Source organism: Meleagris gallopavo, chromosome 5 (genome assembly GCF_905368555.1).
Source record: "Meleagris gallopavo chromosome 5, MGAL_WU_HG_1.1, whole genome shotgun sequence".
NCBI classification, from domain to species: domain Eukaryota; kingdom Metazoa; phylum Chordata; class Aves; order Galliformes; family Phasianidae; genus Meleagris; species Meleagris gallopavo.
In genome coordinates, this window is record NC_139408.1 from 52,563,864 (window position 1) to 52,589,460 (window position 25,597).

At 40.8% G+C, this 25,597-nt stretch overlaps 2 protein-coding genes across 4 annotated transcripts in view; both read right to left on the bottom strand.

Moving 5' to 3' along the window:
• The window catches only part of BRF1 (BRF1 general transcription factor IIIB subunit), a 162,905-nt gene that overhangs the window by 115,786 nt on the left and 21,522 nt on the right, over positions 1-25,597 (bottom strand). For all 3 annotated transcript variants that reach the window (XM_010712005.3, XM_085225776.1, XM_085225775.1), the window contains exon 3: positions 6,053-6,226. In XM_010712005.3, the coding sequence (XP_010710307.2) occupies positions 6,053-6,226 (174 nt within the window). The remainder of the gene's footprint in view (positions 1-6,052; positions 6,227-25,597) is intronic.
• The window catches only part of MTHFD1 (methylenetetrahydrofolate dehydrogenase, cyclohydrolase and formyltetrahydrofolate synthetase 1), a 247,698-nt gene that overhangs the window by 66,441 nt on the left and 155,660 nt on the right, over positions 1-25,597 (bottom strand). The window lies entirely within an intron of this gene.

Below are 25,597 nucleotides of genomic sequence, written 5' to 3' on the forward strand. Positions count from 1 at the left end.
CATGGCAAGCAAAACCAGAGAGAACAAGCCTGCATGCTGCGTCAGCGAGCACGTGGAAAGTTTGCCCATTTTTCCCATCAGCAGAAAACATGAAACATCTCATTCCCTCAGCAGTGTGCTTACATCTCTCTTCGTGGCAAAAAAGCAGAACTCTCAAGTGAAAAATCTTATGATTCTTTTTCACTACATGGAAAAGGAGACTGGATACGTTAGCTTCATGTCACGAGCCCAGCTCTGGAAACCCAGCAGTCCCAACTCTAGAAGAAAGGGTTGGAAACGTTGGAACACAGGGAGGTACAGAAACTACATTTCTGTGAATGTCCCTGACTGTCTTCCTCCTTACATCTTTAGCACTTCTTCCTGTGGTATCAATAAGAATGAACATACAAGCCACACACCACAAAATATACTAGCTCCTTGAAAGAAGACGCAAGTAAAATGAGGCAACTTATCTGCAACATACTAAGGAAGCAGGTTGTCATTAATAGGGTGAAACCTCCCAAATTGAAATCCAGCCATACAAAAGCCTGCCGATTTTTAAGTTTCATTCTGAAGTGAAAAAAGGTTCCAATCCAAGCATCTTCTCGATAACTAAGACAGTGGTGCCTTTTATAACAAAATAATAATAATCTGGTGAAATGAAGCAATTTGCTTTGGTAAATATTACATGCATTTTAACTATATCATTTTAAATCAGTTTTTAATATCTTATGCCCTTGTCAAACTCAGTATTTGAAAAAAAAAAAAAAAAAAAAAAAAACAAACACCATTTTGAAAGCAACCATACTTAATTAAAAGGTCAGTGACTAAAAAGACAGCCAAAAGAGAAATATAAATCATGTTTATTAACTTCCCTAACTAGAGCTCTAAAATTTTGATTAAAGTCTAATTTCAAAAGTTAACTTTTTAATTGGGTACACTATGGCCTGCTGGCTCCAGGAAGTTTTAGCAGAGGTCGAACGATTGCTGGAGATCTAATTTTTCATTTCTATTGAAGAAGGAAGTCTTGCCCTTTTCCTTGCAAAGACAGACCTTGAAGTGTTAGCAGGGGAACAAAGAATGTATCCATCAAAGGCCTTCATCATGAGGTTACAAAGCCTCACAAGATGGTATGGAAGCCAACAAAACACGATACCACTCCAAAGAAAATTAGCTGAACATCTCACAAAGTCCAAAAAGTGAGAAAGGTTCACTGACTGGTGCCTAATCCAAGATTGAGGAGATCAGTTCCATCTCAGATTTTCTGGGTGACTTAGAATGAGCCACTTGCTTCAGTTCCGCAATTGGAAAATGAAGATAAATGCTCTCAGCTTCCCTTACTGTGACATGAAAATAAACACATGAAACAGGGAGACATTCAAACAGCTTGGCGATAGAGTGCAAGTACTGCAGACAAATAGGAAATAACCAAGTAGTGCCCCACGCAGAGAGGAGATGCTCCACAATCCCTCCTAAAACAAAAAAGGAACAGAGGAAGAAGGGAAGGAAGAGCACCTGGCACTTTCTGACTCAATGCAAGTTTACACTCGAGAAAGCAAGGCACCAAACTTTCTCCCCTCTCCTTCTGCTCCCAACACTCACATTTAACAGGTTGTTTTGCTTCAACATTTAGCAGGAAGGCTCTTTTACAAACAACTCGGAGAAGAGGCCCCACTTGGCTGCCCTGCACTGACCTGGAGGAACTCATCCCATTTCTTTGAGTACAAAATTCTGCTAAAGCCACCTGCAAAACGTGGACATGGAGCTGAGAAGGCTGCCCAGGAGAAAGAAAAACCTGCCCTGAACTTACCTCCGTGGGCAAACTCTGGGATATTTACACAAGATAGCTGGCGAGGGAACTTTGTAAGGACTCTTCTCATGTGGAAAAGCTTTTATTTACTAAAGTTTCATATAATAGGATTTGGTTTACAACTGAGGGAGCATTTTCCAAAGAGCTTCAAAGGGGGAGGAGGGATAAGGTGGTGGTGCTGAGAGAGATAAAAGACTTTTACCATGTAAAATATTACTGATAAAAGGCCCAGGTGGTAGCAGTGGAAAGCATTACAAACAAAATCGTGGACAGTCATACAGTTTCTATCGCAGCTGCGTATAGCAAAAAAAGGACCGCAAACAGAATGAAACATTCCCTGATGAAAACGAACTGATAGTGCACCTGGACAGCCCCCTCCAGCCTGCATTGTTCCCAGTGACCCCGGAGCCCTGCAGCCCAGCCCATAAGTCACCCACAGCCCGGCCTGGCACTTCCCAGCTTCTCCCTCCCGGAAACAGCAGGGCCAGCTAAAGAGCCCTTTGTTTCCATTTAAACATATGTAAGGGTGGAAAAGCTGTTCAAAACATTAAAGAGAAACAACCAAGGACTGTTGCTATTCCAAGAAATGAATTACAAGCTGGAGGCCACAGTGCCCTGAGCGCTCGCAGTGCCAGCTGCAGTCAGATGGCCTGGAAGTGCTCAGAGCTGCTCAGACCATGGGAGGCACCCGGCTTCCTGGTGCTTCAAAACCACCATCTCCTTCATACTGATGGTTTTTTGCATTATAGCTTTGCTTCTGACACTGAAAATACAAAAATGCTTTATGAAGAGAATAATAAAGTTTTTGTAGGTAGCTCGTCAAAAGGGTGAAGCTCCTCCCAAATCCTGCCTGTAGCTAATAAGCCATCTTCCTTTAGAACATTAACACTGACAAGTAACATAAACAACGTAAATGAAAAGCCATGTCAAAGTTACTGCATTGTGGGTTTCTGTGTCAAACAAGATAATGAAAGCCATAAACTGATGTAACATGAATTCAGGTTGCAGATAAAGGATTAAGCTTTCCAAAGAATTATAAATAAAAGATGTCACTGAGATAATTTTTTTTTTTTTTTAAATCTGAAGTTTATAACTTAGAGGGAACTAAACACTTAGTTGTATTACATAATTTGCATTTTTGTATTAATTAAATGGCACACAGGAACCGCAAAGAACTTATTGTTTGTCTCTTCAGGCTGAGGGTGTTCAGGCATAATTCAGAATGCAGCAGCAGACTTGGCTAGAATTCTCCTCACATTTTCACAGAGGCTGGCTGGCGACACGTACATTACAAAAAAAGAAGAATAAGCAGATATCCACGTAAGATAAATACATTCCATTCCCTCAAACTGCGCTCAATGCAGACAATTAAATCCTGTTTTCCCTCTCCAAATGCTTCCCACTCCTTTTATTCTGACACTGCCAAGCACACACCACCATTTTTTGCCTCTTCAGCCCAACCACACCTAGCCATCCTTGCCCAGGCCACGTACACATTTCGCTCCTTCTACCACACTATTTTTTAAGAAATGCACTGTTTTCCATTTCAAAGACTAACCTGTTAGTCTTAGTGAGAGAAAACTAAGAACCTAGTTTAGTGAAAACTATTGGTGATAGGTGGGGGGATGGTTGGACTGGATGATCTTGTAGGTCTTTTCCAACCTTGGTGATTCTGTTCCCATCTAATCTCTCTTGCCCCCCATGATTGCCAAGTCACTCCACTGATTCACTTGGGCCACCCGAAACCAAGGCATTATCTCTATGTTTTGAATATGCTTTTTGCATCTTCTTTTATTTCATCTCTTCCCTCTAAAACAGACAATGAAAGTATTGAGTTTTCTTTTCCCTCTCAAATAGTTTTTCCTTCTTCCAAGTAACTTCTTCGTAAGAGTTCTACACCCAACACAATGACAACAAATGTATAAAGCACTGTAAATCTCTTTAGCAGTATTACATAAATCTTGAAGTTTTTAAAATATTGTATGTACTTCATACGTTGTATTTCTTCTTTCCATACCATCCTTTACTCAATTCTGCAGAAGACCAAGTCCAATTGCGGGCTTACTATCTGGATTGTGCATCTTCATGCCTGCTAAACCACCTCATCACTTCGCCATTCTCTACATATGCTTTTGATTTCTCTGGATTCAAAGGCTTTAGGATCAGTTCTGCCCCTATAGCACATTTGTACATTGCCAAATCAAGGCTGAAAATAAATACAACACGCCGACAGTGATCACTGTAATTAATCTGCAGAGACCTTAATATATTTTAATTTCAAAGGTAAGTAATATGCACCTGTCTCTCTCAGGTTTTCAAGTTTCTAATGAAAGAGTAAGATATCAGAAAAAGCAACTTACAGTTCAATGTTAAGAATCTCTAATTTAAGGTTTGATTTTTAATCTACACTGGTATTAAGTGCTTAAAAACAAAAACAAGAAAAACAAACCAGCAGAACGCAGGCAGAGCCAGAACTCACTCTCTCAAAGTAACGCACTTACATTTTTTTTTTTTTTTAACATCAGTTACAAAATGAGATTCCTGATTTTTTAAGAAAATCAGCTTCAACAGAAGTGAACCATACAGTCATGCACTACCACATTCTGAATCCCAGGTGACACAGTAACCATGTACGTGGAGAAGGAGTTCTCTGTGATATTAATACAGAAAACAGAGGCCATCCATGCAGTCTCATTCATACCATGCTTCTAGTATTTCATATGTAAGGTAAGACACAGGAAATGATCTCCATTTAATGAAAAAGGTGGAAAAACGAATCAGGTTATTTATGAAGTGTCAACCAGACCAGTACGTCTTGCACGTAACTCAGATACATACTGAAGTACTTTAAAGAAGGATATTATGTCAAACAAACAAAGAATTTTTGTTAGAAGAATAAGCCACATTTACATCACTCAAAACAGCTCACACTATTTCAAACGCTTTTTTTTTTTTTTTAATTTATTCTTTCCATCACTATCAGTGAGGAAAAGTGGACTTGCATATTAAGGCTAGGCTATGCTTAGCTATATCAGATAATGACTATAAATAAATTGCTTTTAAAATGTGACATAGGCATAAAAAATATTGACTATGCTTGCAATTCAGTGCTATTTTTACGGTAACTGTTGACTTATGCCACTCGAAGTTTGCACAAAGACTATATATTAGAAGAAACTAATGTAATAGATAACTCTTGCTTTTAATTTCATGATAGGTGCAAAAATTAAAAAAAATACAATACATACGCATTTATGTAATGACCACAACATTACCAAAAATCAGTAATTTTAAAATACTGGATGTAGTTTTCAAAACTAAAAAAATCTCATATCTTAAAAGAAAACCTAAATTCCTCAACTGATAAAAAAAACATGAAAATAAACAATATGAAGGGAGAAAAATATCAAATAGAAAACTGATGGCATACACAAACTGCTTTAAAGCAGAAAAGGACAGTTAAAATAGTACAGAAGTATTGCTTGTATTCTCTTTAGTTTGTGCTACTTATCTCCAAATTCTAGTAACTGCAACAGAATGTTAAAAAAAGCATATTTAAAACAAATAAATTTGGATACCCATCAATATTTAGAGGTTACAAACATTTTAAAGATGTACAGAACAAAAATAGGAATGTGTAGAGTAGGAGTACTCACTTGCAACTGTAACCTGTGTCCCATTCTGCCTTCAGCCATGGATTCCCTGCACAATCTTTAATTAAGTTTCCTAGTTTATCAAATGCATTTTTCCTCAAAACTCAAGCAGTGGTGATATTGTCATTCCCACATTACAAGTACAAACATTAGAAGAAGGAAATTCAAGTATTGCCATAGAAAATTCAGAGGAACTGAGATCTGGCTTTTAATGCTCAACGTGCAAGAGGCAAACAAACAATCCCTAGCAAAGCACAGGAAAAGTACAGTTTCACTAGAAGAAAATTCTGAGAAACAAGAAGTTATTGAGGGAACGCAGAGAGAAATTGATGGATCCAAGAAAACACTACTAAGTATTTAGAACAGGAAAACTTTTATGTGTACCACAGGAAAAACATCCCATTCGTTTCATTACGCAAAACCAACAGTAACAAACTTCAGTTCTAAACACTTACCTTTTCCAACTTAGAAAAAAAGATCTAGGTGGAACAGTCAGCTTGCTAAAGTCTGGTTTTTACTGTTCAACAGTGAATGTTCTCTCCTACCACACAGGCATTCTATGTAGGGTACCAAGTGATAACTTTCAAATTGCACAACTGTGAAAGGATACGAGGAGTTCCTTCTGTCCTGCACACCAGGTAGAGACACGCAGCAATTACGTGCGTCATCTTCCTCCCCCGGGTTAGATGCTTGCTTACAGCCATCTTGAAAAAATTGAAGGCAGTATCCAGACAATGTTGATTGAGTTGAAGCTGGTTTCCTAAGTGGTGAATCTGACGTTTTCCTAGAAAAATTAACAAGGAAAAAATTCTTAACAACTTCACAGTCACTTTTTGGGGATGGAGGAAGTTGAAGACAAAACCAAGAGAGCGGATTTTGGATTTCTCTGTGTTAAATAGAGAAGTTAGAATGCAGCAATCACTTACGTTCCTGGAAGTAGTATCATTTCTTAGGACAAAAAAAAAAAGCCTAATTTTGGACTCCTATAACTGAAATGCGTTCTACCAGTTAGCCCTGGAAAATGAAAGCTCCAAGATCCTCTGTATGGGGCTGCTGAATCACGGCCTGAACCTTTGATTGATCACCTGAGGCGAGCAATGAGTCAGCCATGGGAGCACAGGTGAAGGCAATTCATCTGTGCTGCAGGAAGAGGTGGAGCCTGGCTCCACCTCTCCTAGACCCATTTAAGAGCTGACTGCCAGTAGGGAAGGATCTCTCTGGAGATCCGCTCCATCAGGAGTTCATCTCGCGAGCCCAGGGCAGGGTGAGTGACTTTCTCTTATTTCTCCAATATAAATTATATTAGCCAAGCTCCTGGATGTATATCTATACCATCTGTATATCCATTGATTAAACATCCTCCAAGACAGAATCCAAAACATTGCTGAGACTACTCAGATAAAAGATTACACACCCCTCCCCAAACATAGTTTGAAAGTTAGCACTATGGAGATGAGCTTCTGAAAACTTCAGATCACTGCACATTTGACATTAATGTACAAACAAATGAGACATTCTGCTTCATCCCTTCAGGAACTGATGAAGTTTGCAGTTCCTCTGACCACAGCCTGAGTCTGTAAGGAAAGGAGCTGCTCTGAGAGCTTGTCTGTGATTACAGAGATAGGGAGGCACTTCCTTCCTCCGAACACTTTCGCAGCAGAGCCTTCATTTAAGGCTTGGCTGCCAGAGTGCAGAGATTCGTTTGTGGCTTCAGGAAAACAAATGTGCTTTCACCCTTAAACAAAATAATGAAAAAAAGTGCTTCAGATGATTCATAGCAGGAAGTGGTACAGCTGCTAAGACAGATGTGGAAGGCAAAGTCTCGTCCATTCTCACAACTCCAACTACTGAAAAGTACGTCGAACAGACAGCTTAAAAAGAAGATGGGGGAAGTCATGAGGAAAACAGTACTGAAGTTAGGCAGCATTAGGGGTCAGACAGCACATCAAGAGAAATCCTTTAATTCAATGTGTTGGACAGATGTTTCCAGCACGTGTATGCACAGGAAACACTCATCTGCTCCTTTCAGAGATGTTACGAGCAGCTTTGCTGAAGCTGGCACAAAGCCGGCCCTGTGCCTCCACCACCTTTCCTACGGAGAAAAACTGCACGATGCTCACCCAAGTAACACCCACAAACACTGCGCTTCTTAATTTTATGCAAATTCCCCTATAATCATCATAATAACACAGTGAAACATTTAACCTCTGAACAACCTTCTGCTAAAGTGCCGTTTCAATTTGGTTTTAATAAAGAACGACTTCAGAAATCCAACCTGGATCAGCAAAACTCCAGACAAACAGAATCTACAAGAAAGCTGCAGCTTCTGCTCTCAGCACACAGAACAATTAATATAATCGTCAGAGAGATCTCCTCTAAGTCACTTTGAGCAACCAAGTATAACCCATTTGGAAAAAGAAGTAGTGACAGGAAGGGTATGTCACCTTCCACAGGAGGCGATGGCACAGTAAGCTACTCAAGAGTAATCCAAAGCCCATCAGGTGAGCAGTTTTTCCACTAACATCAGCAAACACTGAACTGGGGCTCTGATGTCATAGTGTCAAAAAAAAAAGTAAATAAAGTAAAATGTGTATAACGCTTGAGGAAAAAGCTTTCACAAAAGCATAAAAGCAGGAGCTTCTATGTGAATGATGAGCCACTTGCACTCCTGAATGTTTCTTGGGCTAACAGCAGAACTGGTAAGCAGAGCCAGCTCCACAATAGTATGCCCCACAAGGGAGTGGGTCCAACAATGCAATCACTGAGCAAGAAACGATGAGCAAGCTTGCCATGTCATCACTAGAACAGCAGCAGTTGATGCAGTCCTGGGCACACACCAGACAAGAATCCAGGTGAGCTGCTAACACACAGCATCTACAAGGTTTTCATCCCAGCCATTCATACAGCATTCCTTCTCCTAGGAACTCCATTCTCACACAGGGAGAGCTTCACACCTTGTAAGGCACTCCAGAAATGAAGAACATACCAGAGGAGAAAAGAACAACATTGAGAAAAATGTTTGAAATTGAAGTTTTTGCTTAAGCAATCTTTCCCACTAACCGGTCCCATCTCCAAGCTATCATTAATATTCTCCAAGTAGTTAACCTTTTCTCATAATTTCAAATGTTGAAGTATAATTCATCGTAATTCATCCTAAGTAAATAGTACGCTTGTTCGAGTAATACAGGTTTTTTCAGCTGAGCTTTTCATCCAGCATCAATATTTTAAATGCAATTACTTTAGGGGTGGCAAGTTATTGTCTACTGACAAATACCAAGGAGAGCAGAGAGCCCAGAATGCTACTCATCCACTTAGGAAATATTATTTCATTAAGTGTTTTATTTGACCTTCAGCAGACCACTGAATGCTTTAACTCTGTGTGCTGGTTGTTTCTGAAGCTGCTCTGCAGCATTAAGGCAGTCATACAGTTTAAGCAAAAATAAACCAACTGTGATAATGCCACTGATCTCCAAATGAACAACATAGAACAAAAAGTGTCTTAGAAGTGATGTGTATCGCTATGACTAACTTGGTTTTGTCCTTATCTGTTACAGGAGAGGGAGAAGGTACTATTTATAGCATCAAAGATAAATATTTACATGCTGTAACCAGTCTCCTATTTATCAAGGAACGATCAAAAGATACACTGTGTTTTCCCCCCCCCCCTTAATTTTACACAACAAACTTCTATTTTGTTGCTATCTTATGCAACAGGAAAAAAAAAAATACAAAAAGCCACTCACACCTGGAAAAGTTAATATTATTAATTGTTCAGGATTTCTGCACAAGGAACACAAGATACATAGGCCACTCTGAAAATAATTCCTAACTACTTCCATGGAAACAACAAGAGGTACAAAGAGCACAATAACACTATTAAATAGAGCTAAGTATCAGCTACAATACATAATTTTCCAGCTATGCATTTTTGCCAGCAATGAACAAGAGCCTTCATGCTGCACTCACAACAATCTGCACCAGCAGAGGTGACCCACTGCCACCACTGATGAACTTCATCATCCATCACCTCACAGTGCTCACATCCACTGCTTGGTCTCCAGAAACATTCAGCAAGCGTTGATGAATGCCAATGGATGAAATGTTTTCTGCATGATGGAATTCAGTGACACACCTTTGCTTCAGACACACTTCCATGCCAAGCGCCATTTTGTCAGACTGCCTCTCTGCTGCCATCTGTCACACAGCAACAAAACGTAGAGGGATACTGGTGGGAAGGTTCATCCTCTACTGCCATGCCACCACCATCTGCCTCCAGTGTCATGGGTCAACATAATAAAATAGGAGGCATTACTTTCGGAGCGGCCTTCATACCCTGATTCCTCCACAGAGGCAAGAAGTGCTTCCATCCAAAAGGTAACTGCCAGGAAAAGGCAAGTATCAGCTGGATGGTTATTACCTCAGTAACGACAATCAAAAGCATAGTGTTTGTGATTTTCAGTCCTTTCTGCCAATCTCAGTGATCTGACACTTCTGCAACTGAGAAAGATGCATTTAATTATAAGTACAACAATTGACATCTGAAGAGCAGATGTTCACACATAAGAGAAACTGGAGCTAAGGAAATAACTGATCAATATAAATTCTCTACCCAATACTCCAGTTACAAAGAAAAATACAAACTGAGACCAAATATCCATTCACACCACCAATCCCCAACAAATAATTCTCTCCAGCAAACCTACAATACATCATGCCTTACCAGACCTGGAATATACTTCAGCTCCCACTGCTCCTTGCTAGTTGGGTGGCATTTTCTTACCTTTTATTTCTTGTTCCTCTCCTGACTGCCCCTACAGCTGGCTCTACACTACCAGCATGGCTTCCATCAGCCCTAAACGCTGGCTGATGCCCATTCTGCCTGTCTGACCATATGGTCCCAGTGTGCAACTACTTGCTCCAGCTACCCACAAGAATGCATTAAGCCTCACGGTCTCAGCCAAAACAGTAGGAATATCCAACACTGCAACACAATTTATTAGCAATCTGTTCAACCCAGTGTACACCAGATTACATCGCAGCGTTACAAACTCATCAAATGAATTGAACTGTTCTAGTGGATGGAAAAGAATTGACATGCCTTTAAACCGCATCACGCTCCAGGTCATAAAGCAAAATACAACTTCCTGACTTTCTCATCCATTTTATCCAGTAGAATGATTAAAAATATAACAGTAAGATACCTTCTCTTGTGCTGGCAGCAGCATGCTGCCAACTGGTCGCCCTTCTAGGCTCCTACAGGAAAGAAATATTTTCCTTCAAAGAGAGAAGGAAGAAGAGGTCTAGAAACAACAGAAATAAATGGCAGCTGCCTGATATTTCTCTAAGGCAAATTGCACCATTGGGCAGGGGGGGAATACAAAAAGGAAAGGACACGAGACAAAAAGTAGCTTGCATTTCTCTGAGGATCACACAAAATCAAATCCCCAGGCTACCAAGTAGTAAACTTTATCACACTCCTGAATCAGCATCTAAAAAACAAAAGGCCCTTCTCTGTTTTTAGGACCAAGCCCTCTAAAAACGTGCTTATATCCACTTAACTCCCAGCATGCAGGAAGGAACAGTTGTCTTCTCAGCTGATGCCAACCTCAACACTTCGGGCTGGCACAGAAGACTTCTGTTCAGGTAGGACAGCTGAACTCTTAACCATTTGTTTCAGAAATTTTCCATTCTTTGGGCTGAGAAAACTGCTGTTATTCCAGAACAAAATATAGAAGCTACTGCAAAAATAGATGTGAAGAAAAACCTGGTAATATGAAATGCTTACACGAGAAGAGGTTGGGAGCAAAACTGCAGCTTACATTCTTCAGAAAAGGGGCAAAAATCAGATCCATCCTTTACAAGCAATTTTCTTTCTTTTACGATCTCATTACTACAGAAACATCTTGTTCTTTTCCGCTGTTCTACAGGGATCATACCTTTTTTTGGATCCCTTAAAAGTCAGTAATGTCAAGTAGCTGCAGCTACATATTATTCTCATCTGGCTTCTGCCTGCTCATCTGCAGCCCTTCCCTCAGACTGACAGAGACTAATGCTGCTATTTACAAGTAGTACTTTTTTCAGCAAGAAGTTTCCAGGGAAATAACAGGCAGTGCACAGCCAGAGCTTAAATGAATTGTTATTACAATACTAAACTGCATCAACAAAATCAAGGCATACAGATTTCCTCCCCTTCTGCAATTTGCTCCGGGGGCTCTGGAAGTTAACAGTACCTGAATCAGGCAATGGAGTCACATTAACTGCACTAATCCTTCTCTGCAGAAGGAATTGTTATGGTAACAAACACTAGATTTTATTAAAAGAAATGTTTTGGGTGAGTTTTGCTCGAGTATTCATTTCCAGAAGCTGAATTACTGCACTGACTGAATTTTATGTGCAGATTTTATTCTGCATTTGGGTTTAACTCCTTTTATTTTCTTGCTTTGATAAAGCTCACCAAAAGAGCTCCCTAGAAAGGGAAAAAAAAACAAAAACAAAACCAGCTCTTATGTGTGGGCATCCTCACATGCCTTGTCATATCTTTCAGTTTCTCAAAGTCCCAGCTCAAAGCCTGAATGAATTTCCTGCTCTTTGCTCCATGCCAGGCTTCTATGCTATTTGTATTATAAATAAGTCAAATAAACAAAGCCACAATGGGTAAAGCTCAGCACCATCAGTAACATTTATGAAGGCTGCTCCCAGAAGACTAATCAACAGAAGGGTCCCATGATCAAAGACAAGAAAAACATTTAAAAACCAAACAATGCAGAGAGGAAAAGAGGAAACCACAGAGATGACTGCAGCACTTGCACAGAGCACTGCCAGTACTGAAAACAGCCAATGAGCGGCAGAAGCAGCAGCAGCACAGCAGGGCACTGCAGCAGCACTGACCAAGCACACTATCAACTCAGATTCTATTAAGGATAGCCAAGAGTTACACCCTTAACACCTAACTGCCCATAAGAAATGTGATTTAACGTGATGGCTAGATTGATGCCACCACTTTCTCCTCTTACGGCCAGAACCAGACCACCTCCATGCAGAGACCTGTGCTCAGTGTTCTTGCTTGCTGACAACATGCATCCCCCTCTGGGCTCCCCGAGAGGGCCCCGACCACCAGGCAGAGCTTCCTATCCATCCTGGTAGAGTCCTTTCATCATGCCTCAAACGTTCATGCATTCAGCTACAGAGAACCAGCAGGTACCATTAAAGTTAATGGCTTAAAAATTCAAACAGTGATCACTGCCTCAATCCTTTCTTAATATTTGATACTAAGCTATTCTTCTTTCACCCCAAAAATCTGCTATTGACTTCTTGTCCCAGCACTTATCTGTATTTTATGTATTCATTCATTCCCTCCTAACTGGCCCTTGTATTCCATCAGTGCTAAAACAAGCCTCCAAAGTGCCCATGGAACTTCCCCTACCCTCCTCCTCAACCCTTTTTTCCATTCCCTGATTATATGATATCACTCCCACACGGACAGACTTTTTATACACTGCAACTGGCTATTTGAATTAATTTGCCTTACAATTCTAAAAAACTTGGCATCATGAGTAGTTCCTCCAATTTTTTACGTTTAGTTCCTGGAATCCTGTGAGAGCAGGAAGTGCTGCTGTACTTTCATTCCCATTATGCAAGTATCCACTATTCTGGGATCATCAACTGGAAGTTGAAGCTGTATAGTCTATCCATGGACTGTACCTAACCTATTGGTACCTCACCCTATCATCTTTAGACAGCAGCTTGCCTGCTTCTCGTCCTTGTTTTTTTTTTTTTTAATGAGGTTAAATAACTTCTCACTAATAAAATCCTTCGCTTCTGCTTTTAAAGCTGGAAAACCACACTCAGTGCAGACCTTAGAACACCCCAAGCAACAGTCTGTTGATTCTTTGACATCTGAAGGCATCACGACTGTTTTAAGTCAAGCCAAAGCCCAAGCTATTGCTGCAGGCAGCACTTCCCCCCTCCAGCAGTACATTTTTACAGCCACGTGCCGATAGAAATCAGGGAACCCACCCTGCTGCCAATCAGCCTGACCAATCAAAAGTTCAGTTCTCATTTGGAGCAGCTCTCCATAACTCAGCAAGCACCTCCCAGCACCAGCAGAACGTGACTGAGGCGAGGAGAACAGCTGTCAGCAGCAGCCTACACGTGGATCGACTTAAAGCAAATGCGAGTCTGCAGCCTAAATGGGTCAAAGAGAAGAGTACACACGATACCTACGCTTCCTCCCATTCCTCTGCTACCGCTCTGATGCAACGTGCTTACATAAAGGCTGACTTAGCACAGCTTACATACCTGCTCACGTGTTCATTTAGTTGTTTGTGCACACAAATGCTTCAGGTAGATTAATTTTGGCAAGAAGGGATTTTTTTTTTTTTAATTCCAGAAGTTTTGTCAACTTCATTTTTTTACTCAAATACGATGCGCATCTGTTTCAAAGCTGAAACAGCTGGGAGAAAGGCAGTACCACCAGCAAGAACTGAGAGCACACACATGGTTAGTGCAGGATGGCCTCCACCTGTCTGACATTAAAGGAATTGGAAAGAAAAATGTAAGATACTGGGAGCCTTTAGGTAATGCTTGCTACTGCATATGCAAGCTTTCCTTCTGACGGCACCACCAGTTTGGCTGCGCTTTAAGTTTCCTCTGTTTTGTTTGGACAGCAATTTTTTTTTTAAATTACATTCTACATGACAGTTTTTCTATACCTATATGCAGGTAAAGCTTTTTTCCCCCCTGCACTTATCAATAACCAATTGTTACCCCTGTCACAACAAGAAACGAAATATTCCTGCTGTCACACAGCATTACTGCTGATCCAAGCTGTACCTTCAGCCATCCAAGATCATTCCTACATCACAGTAAGAAAAAAAAAAATGCATATGACATAATCTGACAGTTTGGGAAATATATATATGTATGTATTAAATTTTAAAAGATAGTAATTCTAGCATTATTACAGAGATTAGAAGTTATTTCACACCTCCAAAGCAAAAAGCAGGTAACTAAGATGCAATTCTGGTCAACCTACAAATCTAGAAGAATTCAAGAATACAGAACCACATGACAAAAAAAAATGATCTGTTGCCTGTTGGTAAACGTTGTCAAAAATCTTCAGAACAAACCAAAAATGAAGACTGAACACAAAAGATTCACTGCTGCAACAGAAAACTTTACAGACGCAAACAGCGTATAAATCAGAGCAATGTTATCTGCTTGCTGACAGTGAGTTCTAGCTCCTTCCCTACAGATCAGAGCTTTTGCAAGGCAAAGAAGAGTACAACCTGGCAGGAGCCATTTTTCAGAGCCCCGCAGATAGCAGGGGAGCAGGCAGCAGCCCCAGTGACCGCACGGCTTCACTTGGCAGGAGGAGGCTGAGCTGGAGGTGTCCCCAGCCACAAGTGCAGCTGAGCTAGGACAAGGAGACAGAGACAAGAGCAGAAGTAATTGAGTCACCGACACTGCAATGCCATGACTGCTTGCTAAAGTCACACAAAGATTGCTTAAAAAAAATTTAATCTTTCCATTTAATCCACCTTGTTGGCTATAAAAGCCAGCCCAGCCCCTTCCTTTTCCCGCCAAGAGGCTTCTGTGCATCCCTGTGAACCTTCTCTTCTTTCCTCATCCACTTTCGAGTACTTCTCTTCTATCACATGCCTGAGAATTTAGTTGTCCTCAGACACGCAGAACAATTCCCCACCATGAGCTCAGCCCCACTCCTCTGTATGCCAGCTGTGAGTGGGGAATTATTCCCACTCTCCATCATCCGATTGCAGGCAGGAATGACCAGATGCTGCTGCCGCTGCTGTTTCAGGATTGAGAAAGGCCCCATTGGCCCCATGCTGCCCCTGGGGTTTCGTCTGCGGTGCTTTTTTTCCCCCCCTTTCTTTTCCACGCTTCCACATGCAAACATAACAGCAGCCACTCTCTTCCCATTCAGACCATACCCAACTGATAAACGACTGACACAGTAAGCCCAGAAGTAAAAACTTCATAAATATCAACTAATTGGCAAATTCCTTACATCATCTCAAAAATGGAAATGTGGTAAGAAGGCACCAAATGAAAAAGGATGCAGACAGTGAAATAAATGAGGGGGGTGAAGAAAAAGAGGCAGTTATTAAAGACATCAAAGGGATAAGAGATAAAACACGATCTAAAAATGGAAGCAGAGAGAAGTAAAATCAAGCTGGGAAAGGCACAGAACCATAACAAAAGCAAGAAAGAATGTGTTCGGTTAATACTTATTCAAGGTATTTTTATATGAGACTGACAAGAGCGGTCAAATATTTCATTCCCTTATCCGGGAGGGATAAGGAACCCAGCAGTTAGGTAACACAGCATCAATCTTAACTCAGGCTGCAGCTAAAGAAAGTTCTGCCCTCCGTTTGTCCCCGGTAGCCAAGTCCATCAGCTGCAGATAACAAGTAAGGAATATGCATTTGAGGGAGCTGCTGTTATTTACCACCACAGGTCTGTTCAGATAGAACTACAACTGCCCTTGGTAATTTTATCTGTGCACAGCCGTAGGCTAAGGAAGAAGTTACAGACAGAGCTTCATCCTCATCTTTCGCATTTCCTTCCTTTCAAAACTAAGAATAAAGTGAAGGTTGCCACAAATCTCAGCTAAACAATGAAGTGGATCGGTGATGCAATTTATCAAACCCGTCTCTCGTGTTATCTACTTCAGCACGGAACTGAAAGGAGATTTATGGTCAAAGAGTGAATGCACATATTTCAGAAACAATCCTACATTTCTTTAAACAATAACATTTGTGTGAGTCAGATGAACAGGCTGTTCCAGTAAAGAATTAGAACCACAATGCCATCTATGTATTTCTACAGAGCCAACGTGGCTCTCTTCAGAAATATTTAGCATATTTGAGCAGTATCCATCTCTACGTATGTAGTCTTTTCCATTCATGTGAACTTACTCGTCACATACAAGATGTATGGGAAGGGAGAATTCTTTCCAGAATTTGTTCTCCTCGGGAATAGCAATCACCTTCAAATGAAATGGGGAGAACACGGAGGCTTGGGGGGAGGGACAAACACGATGACTGTTGAAGACCCAGAGTCTGAACTTCCAGTCATCTTTAAATTACTGAACATGATTTATAAAGAGGAGAGCATAAGATCACTAGATTTCTCGAAGATAATGGAGGTTTAGGCCATAAATAGATATGAGCATGAGCTCATGACCAAGAACTAACAACATGAAATTAAAGGAAAATGTAAGCACCGTATTAACAAGAATTTACAACACAACTCATTGGACCTCATAATAGTTTCCCAAGGGAACTAGTGGATACTCCCACTGCTTGGAACATATGAATGCAGGAAGAACAAGAGACAAGAAAAACGGATGATACAGAGTGATCTTGTCCAAATACAAACAGACTGTGCTGATTTACGAGGTTGAAGTTCTCACGCTTTTGCAAAATCAGAAAGCATTAAGAGAGGGGGACAACTTTCTACGACAGGATCATTGCACATTCCGGATAGGTATGACAGGAAAGGTTCCTCCTCCATCCCCCCCAAATTGCCACCTCTGCTGATTCAGTACAACAGTGTTTCAGCCTGCTTGCATTTCCATAGCTGAACAATGCAGATGCAACGTTGACCCAAAAGAACTACCTGACGTGGAGAGAAAAATCCACCTACACCTACTTAAGATCTCACCTCCTTAAAAACCTTTTCCATAGTCCATGGAACTCCATTTTAATTTTCTCAAATTAAATAGTAGGAAAAACAACAGAAACATTAAAATCACAACACCACACAAAATATGTGAACTTTTCCTCCATAATCAAAGCTTCGGATAGCAACTTCCTTTGCTATTCTAGATGATCCATTCAGCTTCAGCTTGCCAGACCTTAGCAGTTAAAGAAAATTTCAGTAAGCACAATTACATTTTCCTCTTCAACTGTTAAACCTCAAAGATCAACTACAGCACAGATTTCCGTGCAGTATGACTCCAAGGTAGGATGTGAGATCATCCATTAAACATAATGCATCTAGTTTTGGACATATATTAATTCATTTCTCCTCAGGTAATCTGGCATGGTGAAAGAGAGCTTCCAGAGAACACACTGACTAAAGACTTAAATAGGAATCAGTGGATTTATACAATGATTACCATGCAGCCACCTAATGAACCTCATTAAAGGAGACATGGATTCTTCTCCCCTGATACTGTCACTGCTCCTACAGAGTTGACATTGATGCTTAACACAAGGAAGAATATTGATTGTAACCTTACTCAGAGTTTTTGTACCAGTTGTGAGGGTGATCCATCTCAACTTAATAATGCCCAAGCCTGACTACAGACAGGACTCCACTTTATTCTTCTGCTTAGTGACAGCATTTGGAATCTTTTCTTTAAGCAAGCTATCTGTAAGGCACTACCTGCCTTAGAGTTTCAATCAGGCAGCTGCTCTAAATACCAAAATGAATTTCTTCTTTTGTCCTATTGGACTTTGTGGAACTGCAATCAAGGAATCACTTAACATCAGCATCATGCTGAACCTAAAAAAAACGTATTCCTTTAGTAGAGTTCACAGAGTAAATTCTACTTACTGACCTCTTAACATCCACAAGAATAAACAAACACTTCAATCAGCAGCCTGTCTCTGATCTGTTTATGCTACCAGCAGCCTCCTCACTGAAGGCCTTGCAAGTTCTACTGCTACATTAATTAACCTCAAGGACCACATTTTCCCTCCACAGAACAATTATAATCTGTTCCTTTCTCCTTCCTACCTTTTGAATTTTACTATGAAACAGAAGAAAAAAAGCAGACAGGCAGATAAAATTTTCCCTAGCTTTGTGCAAGCTGACTGCATATCCATATATCCATAGGCCTGGCCACTAAATCAATTACAGAACACACTGAAGATAGCATTTCTGCATGATCAAACTCCATCCTCTTACACTATCACATAACAAGAAGCATAGGCTCTACTTTGTTCAATCTGGCTTTAATTACCATAAGCTTGAGCATTCACCTTCCTATTGAAAGTCACGCTCATGTAGATGGGGAGCTGAACTTGAAACAGCCAAACATTTCTGAGGGCTCCAAATCCATCATGGTTTTAGTTTCATGTAACTCTGCCTATTAGCTTTTGAAATCATGACACTCCAAAACTTCAACAAAGCATTTTGTTCCAAGTGGCAACGACTGTGTTGTCTCTCTTTTACACTTTCCAGACTAAATCAGGAATGGATATCTGACATAAGGATCCTTCTTAGCTCAATACTGACTGAGTACATCTGCAGGAAAAGAAAAATATATATACTGTTCTCTGCACGGAGCACTGAGGGAGGTGACAGTCCTTCACTTCTGCTGCCTGATGGAGGGATGACACTCCGAAGGATTTGATTTTAGCTTCCACGTCACCACTTACATTCCCTTGCACTCACCTTTATCTTCTGCTGAAGTTTTCTTAGGACTATATTTAATATTCAGTGCCACCGTAAGCTCAGTACTTGACTTTCCTGGCATGACAAAGTGTTGCTCTGAAAGCCAAAATGACTTCAAAGCTTTACTTCTCTATGTCGAAGACCACAATCAACTTCAAGTTTCCTCTCCTACTTAAAAAACTAAATAAATAATATCCAACAACTCTGTTAGAAAAGAAAAACTACCCACGCACACAGTAGGAAAAGTGTCTATTCAGTGGCAAAAAGAACACGTAAGCAGCCTCACAACCCTTCAGAAACAACATTACTTCTATTCCCTGCTCCACTGGATCAGAAATGGGGTGCAAACAACTCTTGAGGAAACTATCTGCAATCAGAGTGTGCTAGATTTGCTGTGAACTGAGAACAGAAAGAGACAGAAGTACATCTACAATCCACAGGATGTCTAACAACTTTATTTTGACCAAAGCTGCAGATACCCACTTGCTCTCAAGAAAGAAGCTGGCAGCAATCAAGAGTTAACTTCTAGTATAGGGCCAGCTGGAATAACACAGACCACTCAGACTACAAACGTCACCTCATAAGCACCCTGGATTTGTTCCAAAAATCACTTGAAAAGTGGTATTCTTCCTCAACACGCTCAAGGACTGATTCAGTTTGCATCAGAATCGGTTTTTGTTTCTAGTGCATGTTAGGAACTATAGTTTCTAAATCTATTCTGAGATCATTTTGACTAGTTTCAGGATCCATATTTGCCCATCATATCATTAGGCAAGCTGGAAAATTATTTTCCTTGTATTTAAGCTTAAAAACAAAGATTTCACACAACTGAAAAATGTCAGACTAGTTCAACACTTCCCACTCCCCTAAAGAAAGAAGGCCTTGGGTAAAGCAATATTTTGAGGTAGGAGATTGTACTCGCAAAGCCATTCACCCACATTAGTACTGCTCATGAAATCACTTAGAAGATTTCAGCTGACGCTGAATAATTCTATTTCCAGCTATTTCCCTGAGCTCACAGAGCTTGCATGGCCACAGAAGCAAGCAAACATAACACCTGCTTGGATTTGGCAAGCTACATGGGGCTCAGAATAATAAGGCATCCCTCTTAACATCTCCTTCATTTACAGACACCAATTTGCTGACGATAGGACGATAGCTGTGCTCACCTTTAGAAATGAGGATGAATTTGGATTAGCAAATGCTGACAATTCAGCTTGCCCTTAAGATGGAAGTTAGTAGTTAGAGGGGAGTGATTGATAAACCCAGGGCCATTACTAACTTCCTGACACAAAGCCAGCTTTCTCCTTTTCACTCGATGGCAGACCTGGGGTAAGAAACAGGAGAGGTGATACAAAAACCTCAGCCTGAAGACTTGGTGCAACCGGAGCAGCTGGGGCTCTGCTCTTAATCCTTCGTATTTTGTAAGGGCTTTTGCCTAATCTTCCAGTGATTAGAAGGAATCTATGGGGGTTTTTGTTTTGCTGTTGATGTTTTTTTTGTTTTTTTTTTAACATACGAGATGAGGTAAATTATTAGAGGAATGAATTTACCTAAGACATTGAATGGAGAAATCTCAGCGCTGCCTTCCATCTTCCCCCAACATACCTCTTAGAGCTCCCAGGGCACTTCAGATTTTGTGCTGAGCCATTAGGCCAGGAAAAAAGAAAAAGAGCTTTCTACAGGCAGTCAGAGCAAGGAGAAGTGAGACAAGTGCAAGAAGTTCAGCAGCCTGCCTGGAGAGCTGTTCAGCAACATGCAGCCCCTCTGATTTGTCTAAGAGGTTAACAAGACTCTGGTAAGAACAATTTACAGCTGCCTACTGCCTCAAAATGAGCAGTATACATATTCTATGAGCAGACAAATTAATCTCCTAACCTGATTTAGAATGTGTCTTTTCCCATGCAAAATGATTTCTGCGCATCTATGCTTGCATGTGCCTGCACACATGCCCAAAGGAACCAGAAATGCCTTTCTGCTTCATGTGTCTCTGCAACGCAACAAGCATAACTGCTAACAACCAGCACCCACCTGTGCTATGCCCCATACAAGCGAGGATGAAGACTGCAGTGCTTGTATCTCCCTTTCAGACAGCACAATTGATGTGCTGGCCTTTCTGAAAGCACCACAAGATGGCTGTGTTTTATGCATCAATTTTGCAAGGACAGGAAAGAGGTGACCTTCAGGTTCAGTACGCTCTGTGCTACTATCAAAAACCTCAGCTCAGACCTGAAGTCTGGTTTCTGGAAAGGACCTTGTTCTCAGAAATTCATCCTGAATGGGCTACAAAGGACTAACTAACCCCTACAGAGCTCCCTTTTGAGCTACACTAAGTTCATGCTTCCTACCATAAAAACACATGGAATGTTTCTCCTGAATAATGACTTATGAAAGCAATCAAACAGTACATCTAAGGTATAAATGTAAATATTTGCATACGTTCTCTCTAATGAATGACAATACACATGAGAACATGTGCATCTAATTCCTGTACCAGAACCCCAGCTCTGTGTATACTCCTGGAAACCACAGCTATGATACTCAGCTGCTTGCTTAATACTACACATTTCGTAACATACAATCCAAAAGTACTGTTAATCGAATGTGTGGGTTTGGAGCATGTAAGGGAAAGAACGTACTGCTTTCTTTGAAAAATCCAATTTCCAATTGATTTTGTTTTAAAAAAGTTCATTAGCATATTTCATGTGCAATCACGCAATTGAACATAATCAGGCACTTGTTTAGTTGTGTTTAGCACTAATGACCTTTCTTTTGCAAAAGGACCCACGTCTGTTTGATTTTTCTACTGCCCAAACTTAAGAGAAGCCTTCCTATTGAAAATGCAGGAGTAACCTGAACTGACTTTAGAACAGCACAGTAATCAATTACCTTCTCACTTAACTCACACTGTGTTTGTTTGGGGCAGTTTTGTTTTAACAATAGAAAGGCTTGAAATGGAGGTGATTAAAGACAGACTACTAGACACACATCTGGGACCCCAAACAACACTGTCAAGCAAACACAGCTTCTGCTAACACCTACAGTCTCATCTAAAAAGCACAGCTCAAAAACAGCTTTAAGGCTGAATCTAACTTCTTACCCACACTGGAGCTCAGACTGAAGGAGACCACGCTGTACTTACACAATCATAGAACCATTATGGCTGGGGAAAACATTAAGATGATCCAGTCCAACCCCAACCCATCACAGCATGCCCACTGACCACATCCTTCAGTGCCACATCTCCATGGTTCTTCAACACCTCCACGGACAGTCACTCCACCATGTTTCACCTCTATTTTATAAATCTCATTTGTTTATTTGTTTATTATTATATAATTTCCATTCAAAACCAATCAAAGCAAAAAAAAAGAAAAAACATGCATGAAACAAGACAACTCATTTTTGAAGCGTTACATTCTCAATGTAAAAAAATCATGAATTGACAGCATTACCAATGCCTTCAGTATCCATGAACCTTACCCTCCATAACCCTTTCCGTCCCACAATTACTCAGCCTTAATTCCTTTTTACCTGCATAGCTTCCATCAACACAGACCAGTACTACATCACCTATATTGCCCCAAATTATTCAATTGCTTGAGTACAAAAAGATAATGTAAATCTTCATCTGGAAGAGCAGTTTGCAACATTAGACTCATGATTTCCTAATCCACAGTTTATCTACATAGAGCCACTTCCACAAGACAAAAAAAACAACTTTCTTGAAGGCTGTAATTAATGCGTAACGTTGGAAGTAAAAAATGACTAAGGAAAAACTTCACTTTAAAGACCTGATTAAAGAAATGATCTTTCTCGCCACTCCTCCCACAACATTACTGTTTAATGACTCTGACAATAGCATTTTCTTTCAGAATTTGAACTTTTCAGAGAAGTGTTTGAAGCAGGGTGTAACAGCACCACCTGCTGATCTTACTGAGTGCCTTGAAAATACAGCAAAGTTAAGACACTGTAATCAGTACAGAACATTTTAATTCTGCGTCTGTGTAATTTTAATTATTTTTAACTAGAAAATACATGCATTTTTTATTAGTATATAGTAACATTTTATGATTCTGCAAAAAAAAAAAGAGAAAAGAGAGCTAAATTCTAAACTCTAGCATCTGCTGATTTTTATTTTTCTATTGGCAAGTGAGGGAAAAGCTCTTGAGACAGCAACAGCCAAATTAGTAAAATTCTGGAATTCATTCAAATGTTCTAGCATATCAGGTTAATGAACTGTTTATTTAATGGCTTCCTCTACAGCTCATCCAGACAAAAGGCCACCCCAGAATTAGAAATAGTCAAGCCTAGTTTATTAAAGTCACTTGAAAATCAAACTGAGTGTCACGTATGCTGTATGTTCTGAAGTGATTAATATATAAACAGAATTAGCATTTGGGTCCTAGTGCATTAAGAATTTTACTGCTGTTCTGGTGAAGTACGGCAGAGCAGCTAACACATGCTGCTGAAAAAATCCTTAGGGATCCTAAAATGAAAAAGTACTCCCTGAAGACATAGCGAGAGACACGAATTCTATTAGAGGAGACCATTTCTTCTTCTTCATTCCTTTTTAAGTTGCGACAAAATTAGCACAGCCTGCACGCTCCAGGGTGTGTGCTGGGAGGAGGGCGGGGGGAATCAGAAGATATAAAGGCCTGAGGCACTTCAAGCAGAGAGCATCCATCTGCTAGCAGCAGTCAATGAACAGAACGCTTCTAAAAAGCTTCCCACTCACATTAAGTCAAGCCAGAAGAACAGAAAACACCTTCCTTCACTGACTGTGCAAGACTGAGCCTAACAGGACAGTGGGTTATAAATACATGTTATAAAAAAAAAAAGTACCTAACATCGTGGTCCTGCATTCAGCCTCTCCCGCGGCAAAGCCGGTTTAAGAAACCATAGGAATGACCCAAAGGAAGGAACACCACTCCGTGAGGGAATCTGGGAGCTGGGGCTGGTCAGTCCAGAGAAGGCTTCATGGAGAGCTGAGAGCAGCCTTTGAGCATCTAAAGGGGGGCTGTAAGAAAAAAGGGTACAGACCCTTAAGCAGGATCTGTTCTGCTAGGACAAGGGAAAATGGTTTCAAACTGAAAGAGGGGAGATTTAGACTAGATACAGTGAATTTTTTTTTATTTTTTTATTTTTTACTATAGGGTGGTGAGGCACTGGCATGGGTTGCCCGGAGAGGTGGTGGTGCCCCATTCCTGCAGACACCCAAGGTGCTCTGAGCACCTGATGGAGCTGTGGGTGTCCCTGTTCACTGCAGGGGAGTTGGACCAGATGGCCTTTAAGGGTCCCTTCCAACTCAACAGACCCTACGATTCTGTGATCTTTAGTATCCATTCTCTCAGTAGCAAACAGAGGAGTATAACAAAACAAAAAAAAAAAAAAAGGGGGGGGGGGGGAAGAAATGGTTTGGGGGTTTTTTGTTTGTTTTTGTCACAAAACCCAAATATTTTCACTGTCATAGTGAACAGATGCACCATCCCAGTCAAGGGTGATTGAGCCCTAGCCTCAGCTTGGAAAAAAGAAGTGGAAAGGGCAGCTGAAGGGATAGAAAGGCAAGGAGCAAAGTAGCTTTGCTGCTACATACATTTATCATAGAACCAGATGGCAGAGCCGTAGCTCTTTGAAACAAAAGCTTCTGATGGCAACACCACTCCAAGGCTCCAAGGAGCTCCCAGCCCTTTAACACAACACCTCACTGTCACCCACGCACCATGGCATGTCAGCTCCCAGGCTGACACAACCACCCACACAAATGCAGCAAGTCGCAGAGACCATCCAGCTTAAAAATATGCGTACACAGTTCTCCTGGTTGGGAAGGATTTGTTTTCCTGGGGTGTTTTTGGTTGCTTACTTTTTCTAAGTGTGAGGTGGACGTAGGTCTGTGCTGCTGCACTGTGCAACTTATGGGACACGGGGGGACCCTCACACTGAATACACACAGAATACACACTGCATAGTTGGTACAGAGCCTGATAGTGTCTAGTTTCTCATGCTAGATGAGCCTGGGCAGGTGTCACAGCAACAGCATACAGTGTGCCAGCATGATCAGACCCAGCACAGGAGGTCATGCCAGCTGGGTCCCCACCAACAGACATACAGTGATTCCAATGCAAAGGGCACTCACTGTTCACACCATGAACCATGACAGGGAAAAAGCAGCTCAGTATCATGGGATAACCACAGGTGGAAGTGAGCAAAACATCTGCAAGAAGATAAGCAAGTCAGTTGTCCTCTAAAAAACAGTGTACACAGGCATTGCATCACTCTGCTACATGTTAATCCCATGGCAGAGGGGTCCAGAAGCTCAAGGCTGCAACCATTACTTAAGAGAAGCTATCATCCAGAGAACTGCACCACCACCAGCAGCAAAGCACACTTCCAAATCTTCAGGCTGAGACAACGCTGCACTGTTGTGTCACAAGATCTCCACTTTATTTCATAGGGAAAAAACAAAAAAGCACTTTCAGCACACCAAGTGAGGAACTGAGTGCTGTCAGAAAGCATAGCATTGAAAAGAAAAAAAAAAAAAAAAACCACACTCTCCTTCTCAGGTTTGGTGTCACAGTGCCTACAAATGGCACAAATACCTCAAAATCATCTTCAAGCATTTGTTAAAAAAGTCTTATGCCCTTATGAGTGACATATTTTCATAATAAAAAAAAGAAAGAGTGGCATTTACACAGAATTGAAATCAAAGCTCCATTATTCGAGGTATTTT